Source organism: Musca domestica, unplaced genomic scaffold, assembly GCF_030504385.1.
Source record: "Musca domestica strain aabys unplaced genomic scaffold, Musca_domestica.polishedcontigs.V.1.1 85, whole genome shotgun sequence".
In the NCBI taxonomy this organism is placed as follows: domain Eukaryota; kingdom Metazoa; phylum Arthropoda; class Insecta; order Diptera; family Muscidae; genus Musca; species Musca domestica.
This window is the reverse complement of record NW_026712418.1, coordinates 2186597-2201176: the sequence shown is the minus strand read 5'-3', so window position 1 is coordinate 2201176 and position 14580 is coordinate 2186597. Positions and strand designations below refer to the sequence as shown.

Sequence of the window (14580 nt, the reverse complement as noted above, 5' to 3'; positions counted from 1 at the left end):
ACCAATTTTTAGACAAATTCGTGCAAATATGTGGCAAAAATTATCAAAATACCGAATATCGGGAGGTACCATTATATGTGGGCTGCCTATACATACAATTTTTCGCCGCTGGAACTAGAACCCATCATGGCCAACAAATGCCAATTTATATACAAATCCGTGAAAAATTGTGGCAAAAATCAGCAAAATACCGAATATCGGGCTCTTGTCAGTCACAACAGTAACCACCACAAAAACAACCACAGCTTTTCCAACAGCATCAACAAAACTATCCCCAGTTCTTTCAACAGCAGCAACAAAACCACCTACAAATATTGCCACCAGAACGCCCGCAGCAGGATCTGCAAAAAGAGAGATACATGGTCCGCAGCAAGTGACTATTCCTAAAAAAGATTCAAGGTCATCATTACAAAATATGAATATTAATAACGATAATGTCATTTAAAGGTGAAATCGTTTTTCTTTATACGCAAACTAGTTGAACCCGGTGCGCTTCGCTACCCCCTTTGATTTTATATGCATTCAAAATTTTATATACGAATATTTGTTGGGTTAAAAAAATAAAACAAATTCAAAAAAAAAAAAAAAGAAATAGCTCGGTCTGCCAACGCGTGAACATGCCGGGAATAGCTGATCATGAGAAAAGCAGGAACATGTCAAATTTAGTCCGCATATACGAAGAGTTTGTCCTTCGGATTTATTAATTTCATAGCAAATGTCAAACGTGAAGGAAACTGAATCTTTTGAAGTTGAGTGGCATTTCTGTTGCAATTAGAGAATTCAAGGTGGCAACATACTTCCCCGTAATAATCGTATCCTCAATTAAATTGTTGTGTAGTTTTTTACTGTTAGCCTAATGCCATTGGAAAGGCTTTGTGGGTACGTGCTTCTTAATAAAATCACCTTCCAATCTGAACCGATTTCAATATAATTTGACAAAATTTACTTTTACACCAAATTCCGTCCCACCTTCCCTATTTCATTGAAATTAAATGCACGTACCGAGTTTGGTTCATCAAATATGTGAAATCGGGAGAGAATATATATGGGAGCTATATCCAAATCCATCTGAATTTTCCGCCACACTATCTGAATTTCATTGGAATCGGACATACATATCGTGTTTGGTGCATAACATTCATGAAATCGGCCGAAAATATATATGGGAGCTACATCCAAATCTGAACAGATTTCAATATAATTTGGTAAACGTATGTTCATTTTAAATTCCGTCACACATTCCAAATTTCATTGAAATTAGAGATACATAGCATGTTTGGCACATAGCAAATAAACGCAATCGGTCGAAAATATATGTAGGAGCTATATCTAAATCTGAACCGATTTCAATATAATTTGGAAAATGTTTTTTCTTTTTAAATTTCGTTATGCATTCTAAAATTTGGAGACTGTATTTGTAATCTATCAATAGATATGTGCATATAAAATCTAAATTTTTGGGAGATACCTCCGATTCTTGCCACCAGCAGTTCCCAGTGAATTTCAAAAATTTATATAGCCTATGTTACTTTCAGGCGATGTAGTACTACACGGTTTCAGGAAAATCTTTGCAGCGATTTTCGAGTCCATAAATTAACAAGTAAAAAAGCTGTAAGTTCGGCCGGGCCGAACTTTTAATACCTTCCACCATCTGGTACAAATTTGGAAATTTCCAAAAAAAAAAAAATAAATAAATAAATAAATAAAATCCGTTAAAAATTCTGTTAACATCTTAGAAATGCCGATTGCCTATACGACAAAGTGGGATACCGTTATATGGGGGCTATACGAAGACGTGGACTTGCACAGACAATTTTCTGGCATGGGCTGAAGTATTCATTTCAAACTTCACATGCGAAATTTGAAACAATCCCGGTAAATAATGTCGCTAAAATCATCAAAATATCGAATATCGGGAGGTACCGTTATATGGGGGCTATACGAAGACGTGGATCTACATGGCCCATTTTCTGTTTTATGCTGCAGTATCTAGTACGAACTTCAAATACCAAATTTGGAACGACTCCGTTAAATAATGTCGCTAAAATCATCAAAATACCGAATATCGGGGAGTACCGTTATATGGGGGCTATATAAAGACGTGGACCTACATGGCTAATTTTTTGACTTAGGATGTAGTATTCCTTACGAACTTCAAATACCAAATATGAAACGATTCCGGTAAATAATGTCGTTAAAATTATCAAAATATTGTATATAGGGATGTACCGTTACATCGGAGCTGTGCGAAGACCTGGACCAGCATAGACAATTTTCTGTCATAGGCTGTAGCATCCATTAGGAAGTTCAAATACGACATCTCAAACAATTTCGGAGGGTATTGTACCTAAACTCGTCTAAATACCAAATATAGGGAGGTACTGATATGTGGGACCTGGACCTGCGTAGACAATTTTCTGTCTCAGACTGTAGATCCCATTACGAATTCTAAATACGTAATTTGAAACAATTCCGGTGAACAATGACGATAAAATCATCATCAAAATACCGAACACATCTCCTAATACGAAATGGTCTAGAATACATATTCTTTGTAGAGTCTAAAATGTTACAAACGGAATGACAAACTTAATATACCCTCCACACTAAGGTGGGTATTAAAAAAATTAAATTGTTCTTTTGCATTTAGTGTAACTTTATCTATCTGTTTTGTAATTGCCACATTTAGTATATTTTAATATTTTAAAAGGTACTTTTTATATAAATATATTAGTCATTGAAGGAAAATCCCCTCTCGTCAAGTCGAAATGCGCCAACTGCGTTGCTTACAATGGTATTTATCAAAAATATATTCATATTAAACCATATAGGCAAAACTTGAAGATAACACCTCAATTTATTTGCAAATCATAAATCCCCTTAAAAGGGCTCCACCAACAAAATACAAAGTAATACTGAGTTTTCAATTAATTGTTTTATCGACATTTATTTATAATGTAATTTAAAAAAATGATAAGCCAGCATTTCCGCTACTTTTCTTAGCCCAATGTAGATGGTACCACCTGGTTTTGTGCAATCCACGTAGTAAATGCCGATACTCGGACATACACCGATGGCGAATTAGCTTGACCACATGGCAACTTGCCCCATGACACAATGCCAATCAAAACATTTTTACCGTTGACTTTTTGCACCAGTGGTCCACCAGAATCGGAAGTACAAATGCTTATGCCGCCTGTTAGAGGCCCAGTACAGAGATTTGTCGAGTGAACATCTCTTCCCTTAGCTCCCAACGCTGACTCACATGACTGCAATGATATTATGGGAACTGTTGCCACCTGCAGGATGGATGGATATTTAGCTGTATTTGTTGTCGATGTACTACCCCAGCCATAAATGATGGCATTTCCAGTGGGAACCACACCGCTGGGGGGCAGCGAAACAGCAGCCACGGCACTTGACCATTTGAAGGGTGTTTTCGTGTAGACCAAACCAATATCGTATGGGGTGGTGCCACCCAAATACAAATCGTGTACTACATAATAATCAATGGATCTCTTCTGGGTGGTCGAGCCGCTACCTGCTACATTGATACTCCCGGCCACAAGAGTGCTCTTCCTGACCTGAGTTGGCGAAGTTAAACAATGGGCGGCAGTTACTATCCAATTTTGATTTAGAATACTTCCGGCACAATAATGAATGCCATCCTTTTGTAGCGACACAATGAAGGGAGCAACATTTGCCGTTGCACCAGTGCCACCAACTAAACGACCGGTTGGTGTTACGGCTGTTAATGTGCTCCCTTCGCAAAGTATATTGGCGAATATCAAAATAACCACCACCGCGAAGTAGATGTTTTTTGCTGCGCTAGCCATGGCGAGTAAATATAAACTGACCGAGAAGATTAATTTGTTTTTAGCGCCTTGCAGCCTGAGACGAGTGCTTCTCAAGATAAACTTTTTCAAAAACACACTCAAAAAAAAAAAAAAGAATTTGTGTGGCAAGCTCGACATTGTTAGGCTCTACAACTTTGAGATTCGCAAAGAAAATCAAAAAAATTGTCAGGAAGGGAAATTGCGATAAGGTTGAGACTTTTCTTTGTACCTTTATTTAAAAAAAAAAAAAACAGTAAGGCAAAGTGGAAAGTCGGGCGGGGCCGACTATATGATACCCCACACCACTGTACATATTTTGAAAAGCTTCCGTAACAAAATAATTTATTTAAAGTAGATCATACCACCTATCAACATTTGGCTTTAAAGCAGTTATAGTTGGGCTTCAGGGGGAATTAATTTATGGGATGCATATCCAAATCTGAATCGAATCTCACAAAATTTGACGGAGACATTTTAATCTTTTACAACAAATAAAATTGCTATTCAGAGTGAGATGAAAAAACTGGGACCAATTTCAGACTGCTGTCATTTCTAAGCCACTCGTCCGATAGCTGTTAAAATTATTCCAGTGACAGCTCATTATATTGTTAGCAAGCGTACAAAAGCATTTTGGTGAGAATTTTCCAGGAAAAAAGTTATTCGTGATGGAATTCAAGCGTTATAGTGTGATTTCTTTATATTTGGCTGGAAAAACACAAGTGACTATCGTTAGAGCACTCCTGCATTTAAATGTGAATAAATCTTTTGTGTCTCGTACCATTGCTTGTTACCGTGATACTGGTAGCGTGGCCCGACGTCAAGGAAGTGGACGCAAGAAAACAGCAACATCAGTAGAAATGGTTCGAGAAGTAAAGAAGCGACTTGGTCGAAACCCGCTTCGCATTGGCCGAAAAATGGCTCGAGAGCTGATCATATCGCAATATTCCATTCGGCAAATATTGAAAAGTAAGCTCGAGGTAAAGCCATTGAGATTCCAAAAAGTGCAAGAACTTACACCGCAACAGAAAGAAAATAGACTCAAAAGAGCTAAAGAGTTGCTTCGCTTGGCCGAAAGTGGTGAACTGCCGAATTTGGTTTTCTCCGACAAGAAAACATTCGTTGTCCATCAGTTTGTAAACAAAGAAAATGATCGTGTTTACTTGCCAAAGAGGTCAGCTGAAATTGTACACCTTCGGTTTGCCACCAGAACTCAAGCTCCGGCCATGGTGATGGTGTGGGCCGCCATAACAGCTGATGGTCGCTCTCCGCTCGTATTAATCAACCGTGGCATCAGAATAAATGTCGAATATTATAGCGAAAATATTCTGGAGGGTGTATTTGAGCCTTGGGCAGACCTTGGACATTCCAACAGGACTCAGCACCATCGCACTCAGCACGCGCCACCCAAGAATGGTTACAAAATGAGATTCCTCGCTTCATTTCCAGCGCATAATGGCCACCAAAATCTCCGGATACCAATCCGTTGTACTATTGTGTCTGGAGTATTTTGGAAAGCAAGGTTGACACTAAAAATGCGAAAGTGTCGATCAACTCAAGTCGCAGAGCAACATTCGGGCAGCATGTGACGGTTTTATTGACCGTTTGAACTCCATAATTCATGCCAAATGTGACCAATTCGAACAAATCTAAATGTTAGCTATTATCTGCACAATAAACCCGAAATCGGTTGAAGATATATGGGAGCTATGTCCAAATCTAAACCGATTTTGATACAAATTGGCAGAGCTATTTCTGGGCTGTATCTGATATCTGGTATAAAATATCATTGTTGTTGAATGCATATTACAAATGTGAGGTACTTAAACACCAAATCGGATGAAATATATATGGGAGCTATAACTATATCTGAATCGATTTTCACTAAGTTTGATGTATTTGTTTCTAGAATGAATTCGGTCGGATGTATCAAAATGTACATCCTCAATATAGCCTCAATAAGTTTGATAGGAATTTAGTGTAATGTGGACTACACACAGGCATTTCGTGTCAATTTCATAAAACATGGCTCAGACGCTGTCGATAACGAGTTCTGACCAACGACACATTTGAACATGAATCCCAAATAAATGTAGTGTATTGAGCAAAATAATTGATAAGACAATACGCGAAACTGTTTATAAACATCATTGATTATAAAGAGGGTATAAAACCAATTAAAGTGAGAGCAGATATTCGTCTTCGTTTTAGAATTAATAACAACAAATATATACACAACTGTCGGTCTTTCCATTCTTACAGTGTTTTTGTCTGACGCAAATATTTGATCTAAAAATGTTAAGTTCCATCAAAATAAACACTCGGATTAGAATTATCCAACTTACAGTAACGTAAACAGTGTAACCACTTGTAAAATCCATTCCAACTGCCAATTATGTATTGTGAATACCTCGCAAGGGATTTCAGATTGTACTTATACGCAATGAAAATGACAGTTTAATCCACACGTATATGTAAACATGGTATTCGCCTAAGTTTACATCATGGCAGAAGAATATAGGTAGATGCATCAACGCTTGGGAGCATTGATATGTCAAAAAAAATTAAATGTTTTTTCAAATATAAGTAGATTTTTATATGTTTTCTTGTACTACGTCATTCGGAGGCTATTTTAATTCGCGTTTTCATCAATTTTTGCAAATTTAAATAATTTTTCATTCAACATTTTCAATTAAAAAATTGGTTTGACAGTTCATTGTCCCAGCAGCTGTGTCGACGCGTCTACCTATATTCTTCTACCATGGTTTATATCAAATCAGAACGTGGACTTTCATAGAACCAAAAAGTCATCGGCTGGCTTCATCGGAATAGAACAAAGGAGCGTAGGGCCAAAATCGATCTAAGTTAACCTAAAACTTCTTTTGTTCCTACACGAAGAAGCCAGTCGATGACTTGAGTCAGTCAAAAATCGTTTTATGTATTCTAACCTTAAGTCTCTTCCAGCCGGCTCAATGGTGATGTCATCCGAAGGGCTAAGTGTAATATCGATGGTGATGCTTCAACAACCGGGAGTTGTGTATGTCACCCAAATTTCTGATGTCTGGAAAATGGACAGGGTGGTCCTGTCGTTGAAGAGAAGAAAGGATACCAGCATAACTTAATCGTTCTGGCCGATCTTAATTTTGTCTGCACTTTCTGTAATTTACTTTGAAAAATTTCTCTGAATAGAAAAAAAGGTTTCCATCTCTGATTTGTGTATAGACAAAGGATTTATAAATATACATTTTGACAATGAGATGTTGTCAAATGAATAATTTCGAAAAAAAAAATTGTAAATATATGATATCATGACCTTACCTTCTTGATTCTGCCATGTACTCATGGTAGAATTTTCAAAATTATTCATTTGACAACATCTCATTGTCAAAATTTATATTTACAAATCCATTGTATACAAACAAACCGGAGATGGGGGTCTGTTTTCTACCCAGCTAAATTTGACAAAGGATAGGTTTATTTGAATTTACTTTTCCTTCGTAATTTTACCATAACAAGACTCTTGAGGCAGTAATGCCTCAGGAAGTAATCTTATTTCAAAAAAGCATCCCCAGCTCTGCATTTCTCTAGAATAGATAGTATAATCGATGTGAAAATGACAAAATATTTGGCTGGAAATGCATGTACATTTCTTGGCAATCGTACGCCCATATCTAAGGAGGAAGTACAAAATATAAATTGGACAATGAGGGGACATAGAATGCATGTAAATTTCTTGGCGGTCGTACGCCCATGTCTAAGGAGGAAGTACAAAATATAAATTGGACAATGAGGGGACATAGAAAAAAAGAATTGTCATCGTATAATACATGGCACAAATATAATCTAAAATAGAAAAATAAAATATTAGAGTCATAAGCAGACCTCCAAACATCTCGCTCGAATTTTTACAAAGAACGAAACTCTCTCGAGCGAAAACTATGAATAATTACCCTAATTGTTAATTTTATCCCTTATATGTAACATATGCCAATAAAAAATTAATAATTTGTTATGTATAGATTATGTATTACAGTCAGTGTAATACTGCCATTTACATCAACTCTTTAAGGGGGAAAGTAAATAATTAAAAACAAGTAAAAAAGCTGAACCATTTGGAATGAATTTGGAAATTTTCAAAAACAATAAAATCCATTAAAAATTCTGTTAAAATCTTAAAAATACCGAATGTAGCTGTTATATTAGGGTTTATACGATGACATGGACCTGCATAGGTAACTTTTGTCATAAGCCATTACAATATTCAAATTCGAAACTTAAAAAAAAAACTCGGTGAATAACCCAAAACGTGAACCTACATGACTCATTTTCAATACCAAAAGTCCTGCAGACATAATACACATTTGAGTAAAATTTTATCAACCTACTTCCTTTCGTTCGGAAGCTAGAGTGATTTCCACAGATGGACGGATATCGCTAAATCGACATAGAATTTAATGCTGATCAAGAATATATATACTTTGTGGGGTCTAAAATGTATATTTTGAGGTGTTACAAAAGGAATGACAAACTTAATAAAACATTTTTGTTTCAAACAAATTTTATTATTAAATTAATTTTTCTTTAAGATAATATACAACAAATTACACATACATACACATGGCTCAATAAGAAAGGTTGCTCAAGTTCAAGGATGCTAGGAAAATGCAACTCTTTACTGGAGTCTTATTATGTCAAATAGATTTTTTAAACATGCAACAATTTGGTTTTGTTTATTAACCGTTTTTTGAGTGGAATATTGGACAAAATTGAATCCAAGATAGTAAAACAACAAGTTTGTTATATCCCAAAATTATACATTTTAACGTTAACGTGGCAAATAAGCATTTCTTTTGTCTCTAAATTTGAAACAATTTCAAATTATTGTCTTTTTTATTCAGAACAATACACACACATATATAAACTGTGTATATGTTTTAACAGAATAGGAGCACCAAAAGAAAAAAATTGTATTTAGGGGATAGCTTTGTTCTACCTTTTGTAATTATGCCATGCATATACATACAAATTATGTGTATTTCGATACAAGTCTGTAATCTGAACAATTCAATATTTCTGCTGTAATGTTTGTCGATATTAACATATACCAAATGCACACTCTTTTTTCTGCTGAGGCGAATTCTAGTTGATTCCACTACTTGAAAGTCCACGATTCATTCGAGTATTTACAATATTGACAATCTTAGGCTGGAAATACATGATGAGCATATTTGGCTGGCTTCTTCGTAGACGAACGAAGGAGTTGTAGGTTGACTTAGTTCGATTTTGGCTGTAGGCTTCTTTGTTCATTTCCGAAGAAGCCAGCCAAATATGCTCTTTATGTATTTCCAGCCTTACTGTATTGTGGCCTATGAAACATTCTATCTTATCCATTTGCCATAGATCCATAAGTTCCTTGCAAGATTTACCCACATCGATTCGCTTTTAATAAAAACCAGCGAAAGGAATTAGAAGACATATTTTGCGATTACACGTCATAGATGTGCTTCACGTTAGATCCGATCAAAACAGCCTTTTGCAACAAGCATGGCATTGCCAACCCGTTGGCGATTCTACTACCTTCAATTCAGGCTTTTTTATTTCCATTTTGATCTGTTGCTCTATTAAGGTTTGCGTGGCCAACTCAAACATTTGTTTGACATTTGATCTAGTTTTCGCACTTGTTTCTATAAACATTACATTCTTTGCTTTTGACGTCCTTTCTCCTTCATCTGTTGTAATTTGACGTTCCTCGCAGATATCAGTTTTATTGCCTACAAGCATTATTTTCACTTCCCTATGTTCTTCGGCTCGTATGACATCAATCCATCTAGAAGCTTGTCGAAAAGATAATGGATTGGTAATATCATAGACTATTATCGTCAATATTGAGTCACGAACATACGACGGTAATATGGAATAAAAACGTTCTTGGCCAGCTGTATCCCACATTTGAAGACGCACATACCGTTGGCTGGAGTGCATTGTCGTTGTTACAAATTCGATACCAACGGTAGGCTGATAACTGTCATCGAAGATTTCGTACAAGAAACTTTTAATTAGGGAGCTTTTTCCTACTCCCTGACTTCCCAGGATAATTACTTTATTTGTTGGAATTTTGTTGGCGAAACTTCGAGCGAATGTCATATTTCCTTCTTCGACTGGGACCGTGGCCGTTATATAAATACGTATTGAAGAGCAAAGTATAAACTCGTATACTAACTGAAGAGGCTTGTTTATATCTACTTATATAACGGCCGTATTTTTGTGTTACAATAAAAAAAGCCACTCCGGGTTTTTTGTTTACCCCGTCTTAGCAATCACATTCTTACATTAACTGATGACATACATATATAAATGGGTGTTTTACATGAAAATCGATTTCACATTAATGGTCGATTCATTCATTCTTTAGCAATTGTAGAAGTCATTCATTGCCTATTTTGTCAATTAATTAATCAGAACTTTGGAAGGTATTTCCATTTGCGGTATTAATGTTAACTGATGCAATGTGGCATTTCGTTACGTACCTCCTTAATGTCGCTCTGCTGCATGTCATTTGGGGGTGAGATGATTTCCAAAACTTCCGCCTTTTGCATGAGGTAGGATAATTAAGAAAGAGGGTTACAAAACATACATAACCCTGGTACAATAAAGAGTTAGAACAGCTTCGTAAAACTACAGAAATACAGCTCTGAGGCTGTCAGAATTATTCAAAATTATGTATATGCAACAAGTTGTTTTCATTCATTTACAGCCTATTCCACGATATGGAAAGAATACGTTCGTACTCCTTTAACACGACAAACAGCTGATTTCCGTTACACTAAAATCCATCAGAACGAAAAATTATACGAACGAAAAGCAAGTAAGCATTTCAGTGTAATTTTGCGTTCTGCTATCTTTTTTCTTTCGCGCGCATGTGAACACAAATGTCAAAATAAGTCACTTGTGTGATTGCTATAATTCAACATAAAAATTGCTATGATTGAAAATGGAAACAAGAAGGTGAGTAAAAATAATAAATACGATTATAATATGTCAGCAACAAATATAATATTTATTTACAGAACGAGAATTCCGAACAAATCATCTACTACAGAGCTGCGGGCACTAGTTGATTATATGAAAAAGAGTCCTGGGTCCGCCAGAGGAGTGCCAGTATTTGGAAGCAGCAGGCTCCTCCACATCATCCATAACATATAGGGCAACAGAAATATCCATTTTTTGAATAAATAAATAAATTGAACACAATCACTGGAAAACTAGGAATGTTATTTTGTTTATTTATTTACAATTTGTTTTTGTTTGTTAACAGCTGAACTGTCGGTTCAGGCAGAGCCAGCTTACGCTTAGTTGTATTTTTTACAGCTTTTATTCGGCCATTTTGGCGATTTTTTGTTTAATTTCGCGATTAATTTTTTCAATGGTATATTTAAGGTAAGGTCACATTGGGCAAATATTTGACGAAAAATGTCAAATATTTCTTTGTCACAATCTGACCAACAAATATTATTTGACGGCAAATACAAAAACAGCTGATTTTGGGAAAACAAAATTATTTGAAAGGAAACAAAAATTTGACCAGTGTGTCCATAATGTGAACACATATGTGACAGCCACCTTTGGGCTGGGTATGAATACCCACACATAATTATGCATTGGCCACATTTGAATATTATCGCACAGTCGATTATATATTTTGGGTCACAAACAAATTACAATTAATTCTATTTATTTGGTTGAATTTATAGTTTCCATCAAGAAGTTGTGAAAAGGTAAAAGCAAAACAAAATAATAAAAACATCTGTTCGTGTCTACCAGTGTTGTAAAGGGATTCAATTTCATGTTGCGTAGTTACACCACGGTGTAAAAAAACAGTGACCTTCAAACTGTGCCTGATCGTAAATTGTACGATCAATTCTCAAACCAAATATGTACAATTTATCGAATGAATCAAGTTTTGATTTTTTTATTAAATTTTAAAAATAATATTGAATACAATTTATAATGTAGTAAACTACTTGAATACTATTTTTGGTATACATAAAATATATACGTGTTTACTACTGAAAACATTCTTGCAAGTGATGTAATTTAGCGCCATCTGGAGATTAAACCCAGAACAAAGGATGAAAAATATCGAGATCCACCATGGTTGATATTCGAATGACAGTATATCACTATATTTCCACCATGTGCATTCTGACCTTCATTGAAAGTGACATTGAAGTTACGATTTAGAAAGTCATAGACTGTCAGAGTGAAGGTGATATACTAAAAACCACCACGAAGTACAAAATAGCCGTTAAATAAATACAAAAAGTCTGTAAAATAAATGGTGAACCAGTGAAATTATTTACTGATTTTAATCAAAATCAATTCAAGAATAGTCATAGCTAACGTTGACGTTAATAAAATATTTTTGTTATTAAAAATATTTTACACTCGGGTAAGAATTGTATTAAGTTCTTTAAATATATATAGATTCCTTAAAACGAATTATTTCATCCTTCTTAAAGGATATTGTGGTAAAACCAGGACATTTTTTTTTATCAGGAACAAGCAGTCCTCAGGTTGGATTATATATATATATATATATATATACACATGTTGCAAACCAACTTCACCTGTGGATGGTGAAACCACTTTATCCCGGGATTCACAATAAATGAGAAAGCTTCACTTATCTAACTCAAAAACCAGATTGAAAGACTACATTTTTTTTTGATAAAAAAAATTGATACGAGTGAGTACGACAGTCAAAAAAAATTATAAAATTATGAAAGATCATTCTGCATAAAAAAAATATATATATTAAATGCGAAAAAAAACTAATATTTGTATTCAAATATAATCAAATTCGACACACCTCACGTGTTCAAAAAAATAACTGTACAAACAAGAAAAATTGTTCGTAAAACTATTTAAAATAAATTGTCGAAAATCTAAAGCGGAGTTTTAGGCGCTTATGATTTTCAATAAAAATTATCCCTGTATAAAAGGTTTTCTTCACAAAATATGTAGCATGACACAAAATTTTACTTTCATTTTAAATCAATATAAATATAAATCATATAATGTCCTAAAATAACTCATTAATTTGCCAAAACAATTTTTTATGAATAATAATTTTTATGAGTAAAATTAGTAAAAAAAATATAAAACTGAAAGAAATTATATACATAAATTTATACAAATCAAAAAAAAAATAGAACTAGTTTTAATTATTAAAAATAATATAAAAAAGAATGTAAAAATAATATATATTATATAAAAAAAAAATTATAAATATTAAAATTATTAAATAAATTAAATATTAAATAAATTAAGGTAAAATTAGTATGATTAAAATATTATTATAAATAATGTGAAGCATATTTGCTAAAGATTAATAATATATGAACAAATTAAATGATTAGAAAATGGAAATGTAAACTTTTATTTAAAATGGGTTGAGTAATTTATCAGGGTAGTGATAGTCGTTTTTGGGGTGTTTCTACAGAATTTTTGGCGACAGAAACACCAAGGTATACTGAAAAATGTATATGAGGGGTGGGCAAAGCCAAAGAGGTGTAACATCAGAACCTCATTCAAACTGGAATTCTACCTTGTGTTTATTTTAAATTGAAAGGCTAAGGCAGATATATGTATACATCCGTTTCCTCTTAAATTCTTTTTATTGTTTTCCCTTTTTTTTCTTAATACAAACTATGATGACAGTTACGAACTAATCAAAGGTACACAAATTTAAGTGTGCTGTCAAGTGGATAAAGAACTCCCCTATCCGGCGAGCTAAGCCGCAGCCTACCAACATGTACCTACTCCACTTAACCCAGGCAGTCACATTTATGGCGCCCAACGTGGGGCAATTTAAATTTTTGATTTTTCCAACATAGCCCAAACTTTGGAACAGATTGTATTCTACACATCGGTATCCCGGAAGGCATTTTCATAGCCATGCCGTGTTGTACAGGTGCTCAGTTACAATCAATTCCACAAGTCTACAATCGATCAAGATGAATAAGCAATCATAAAAATAAAGAAACATAATCAGAGGCTATACAGCATGGTATTATACGTTCTTTTTTTCTTTTGAAAGCAGAAAGCAGAAATGACTTCGAAAGTTTTTATAACAATTAACTTATTTTTGTCCCAAATTGTATACTTATACTTGCCTACAAAATACTCTAGCCAAAACAAAGAAAACAAATAACATCCAATTTAAAATAAATACTTTATTTTATATGTTTATAGATAATGTAAACATAATTTAAAATATTTCAAAAACAATTCAATTTTTCTGTTATTTTAAATTTCTAATTATAATTAGAAATTAGTAAAATTTTGAAAATCCATTAAATTGTTTTATTCTTAGATAAACATATTATAAAAAAATCACTACCTGATAAAATATATTCAACCTAAATATTCAAAAAAATTAACAGTAAAAGAATAATACAAATTATTATCGTACAATAATTTTTTTTTATTAAAAAGATTGTCAAAGTTCATTATTTAAAAAAAAAATATATATTAGAGATATTAAATTTATCTAGAAATATTATAAAAAAAATACAAATTCTATAATCAATTTATATTAAAAAAAACGAAAAACAAAAACATTTATATTGTCTTGAATTATTAATATAATTTATTTTTATTAATAATATAATATAGATACTGAATGAATTGAAAGTATATATAATTATAAATACATATATGTGATTTTGTTAAAATTAATTGAATT

The 14580-nt window shown here is 33.7% G+C and overlaps 2 protein-coding genes and 1 long non-coding RNA gene across 3 annotated transcripts; all 3 read right to left on the bottom strand.

The window, feature by feature from the left end:
• Positions 1 to 2915: 2915 nt before the first annotated feature.
• LOC101893185 (trypsin) lies at positions 2916 to 3866 on the bottom strand. The gene has a single exon (XM_005178879.4). It carries the CDS (start codon positions 3834 to 3836, stop codon positions 3000 to 3002), a length of 837 nt encoding a protein of 278 aa, XP_005178936.2. The 5' UTR covers positions 3837 to 3866; the 3' UTR covers positions 2916 to 2999.
• A 4796-nt stretch (positions 3867 to 8662) lies between these two features.
• On the bottom strand, positions 8663 to 10815 carry LOC109611845 (ras-related protein rab-6.2-like). The gene has a single exon (XM_059131382.1). It carries the CDS (start codon positions 9975 to 9977, stop codon positions 9354 to 9356), a length of 624 nt encoding a protein of 207 aa, XP_058987365.1. The 5' UTR covers positions 9978 to 10815; the 3' UTR covers positions 8663 to 9353.
• A 46-nt stretch (positions 10816 to 10861) lies between these two features.
• On the bottom strand, positions 10862 to 13044 carry LOC131806735 (uncharacterized). The gene is made up of 2 exons (XR_009344155.1): positions 11181 to 13044; positions 10862 to 11095 (listed from the first exon to the last, which is right to left on the bottom strand). It is a non-coding gene; the product is annotated as an uncharacterized LOC131806735 (long non-coding RNA).
• Positions 13045 to 14580: the final 1536 nt, after the last annotated feature.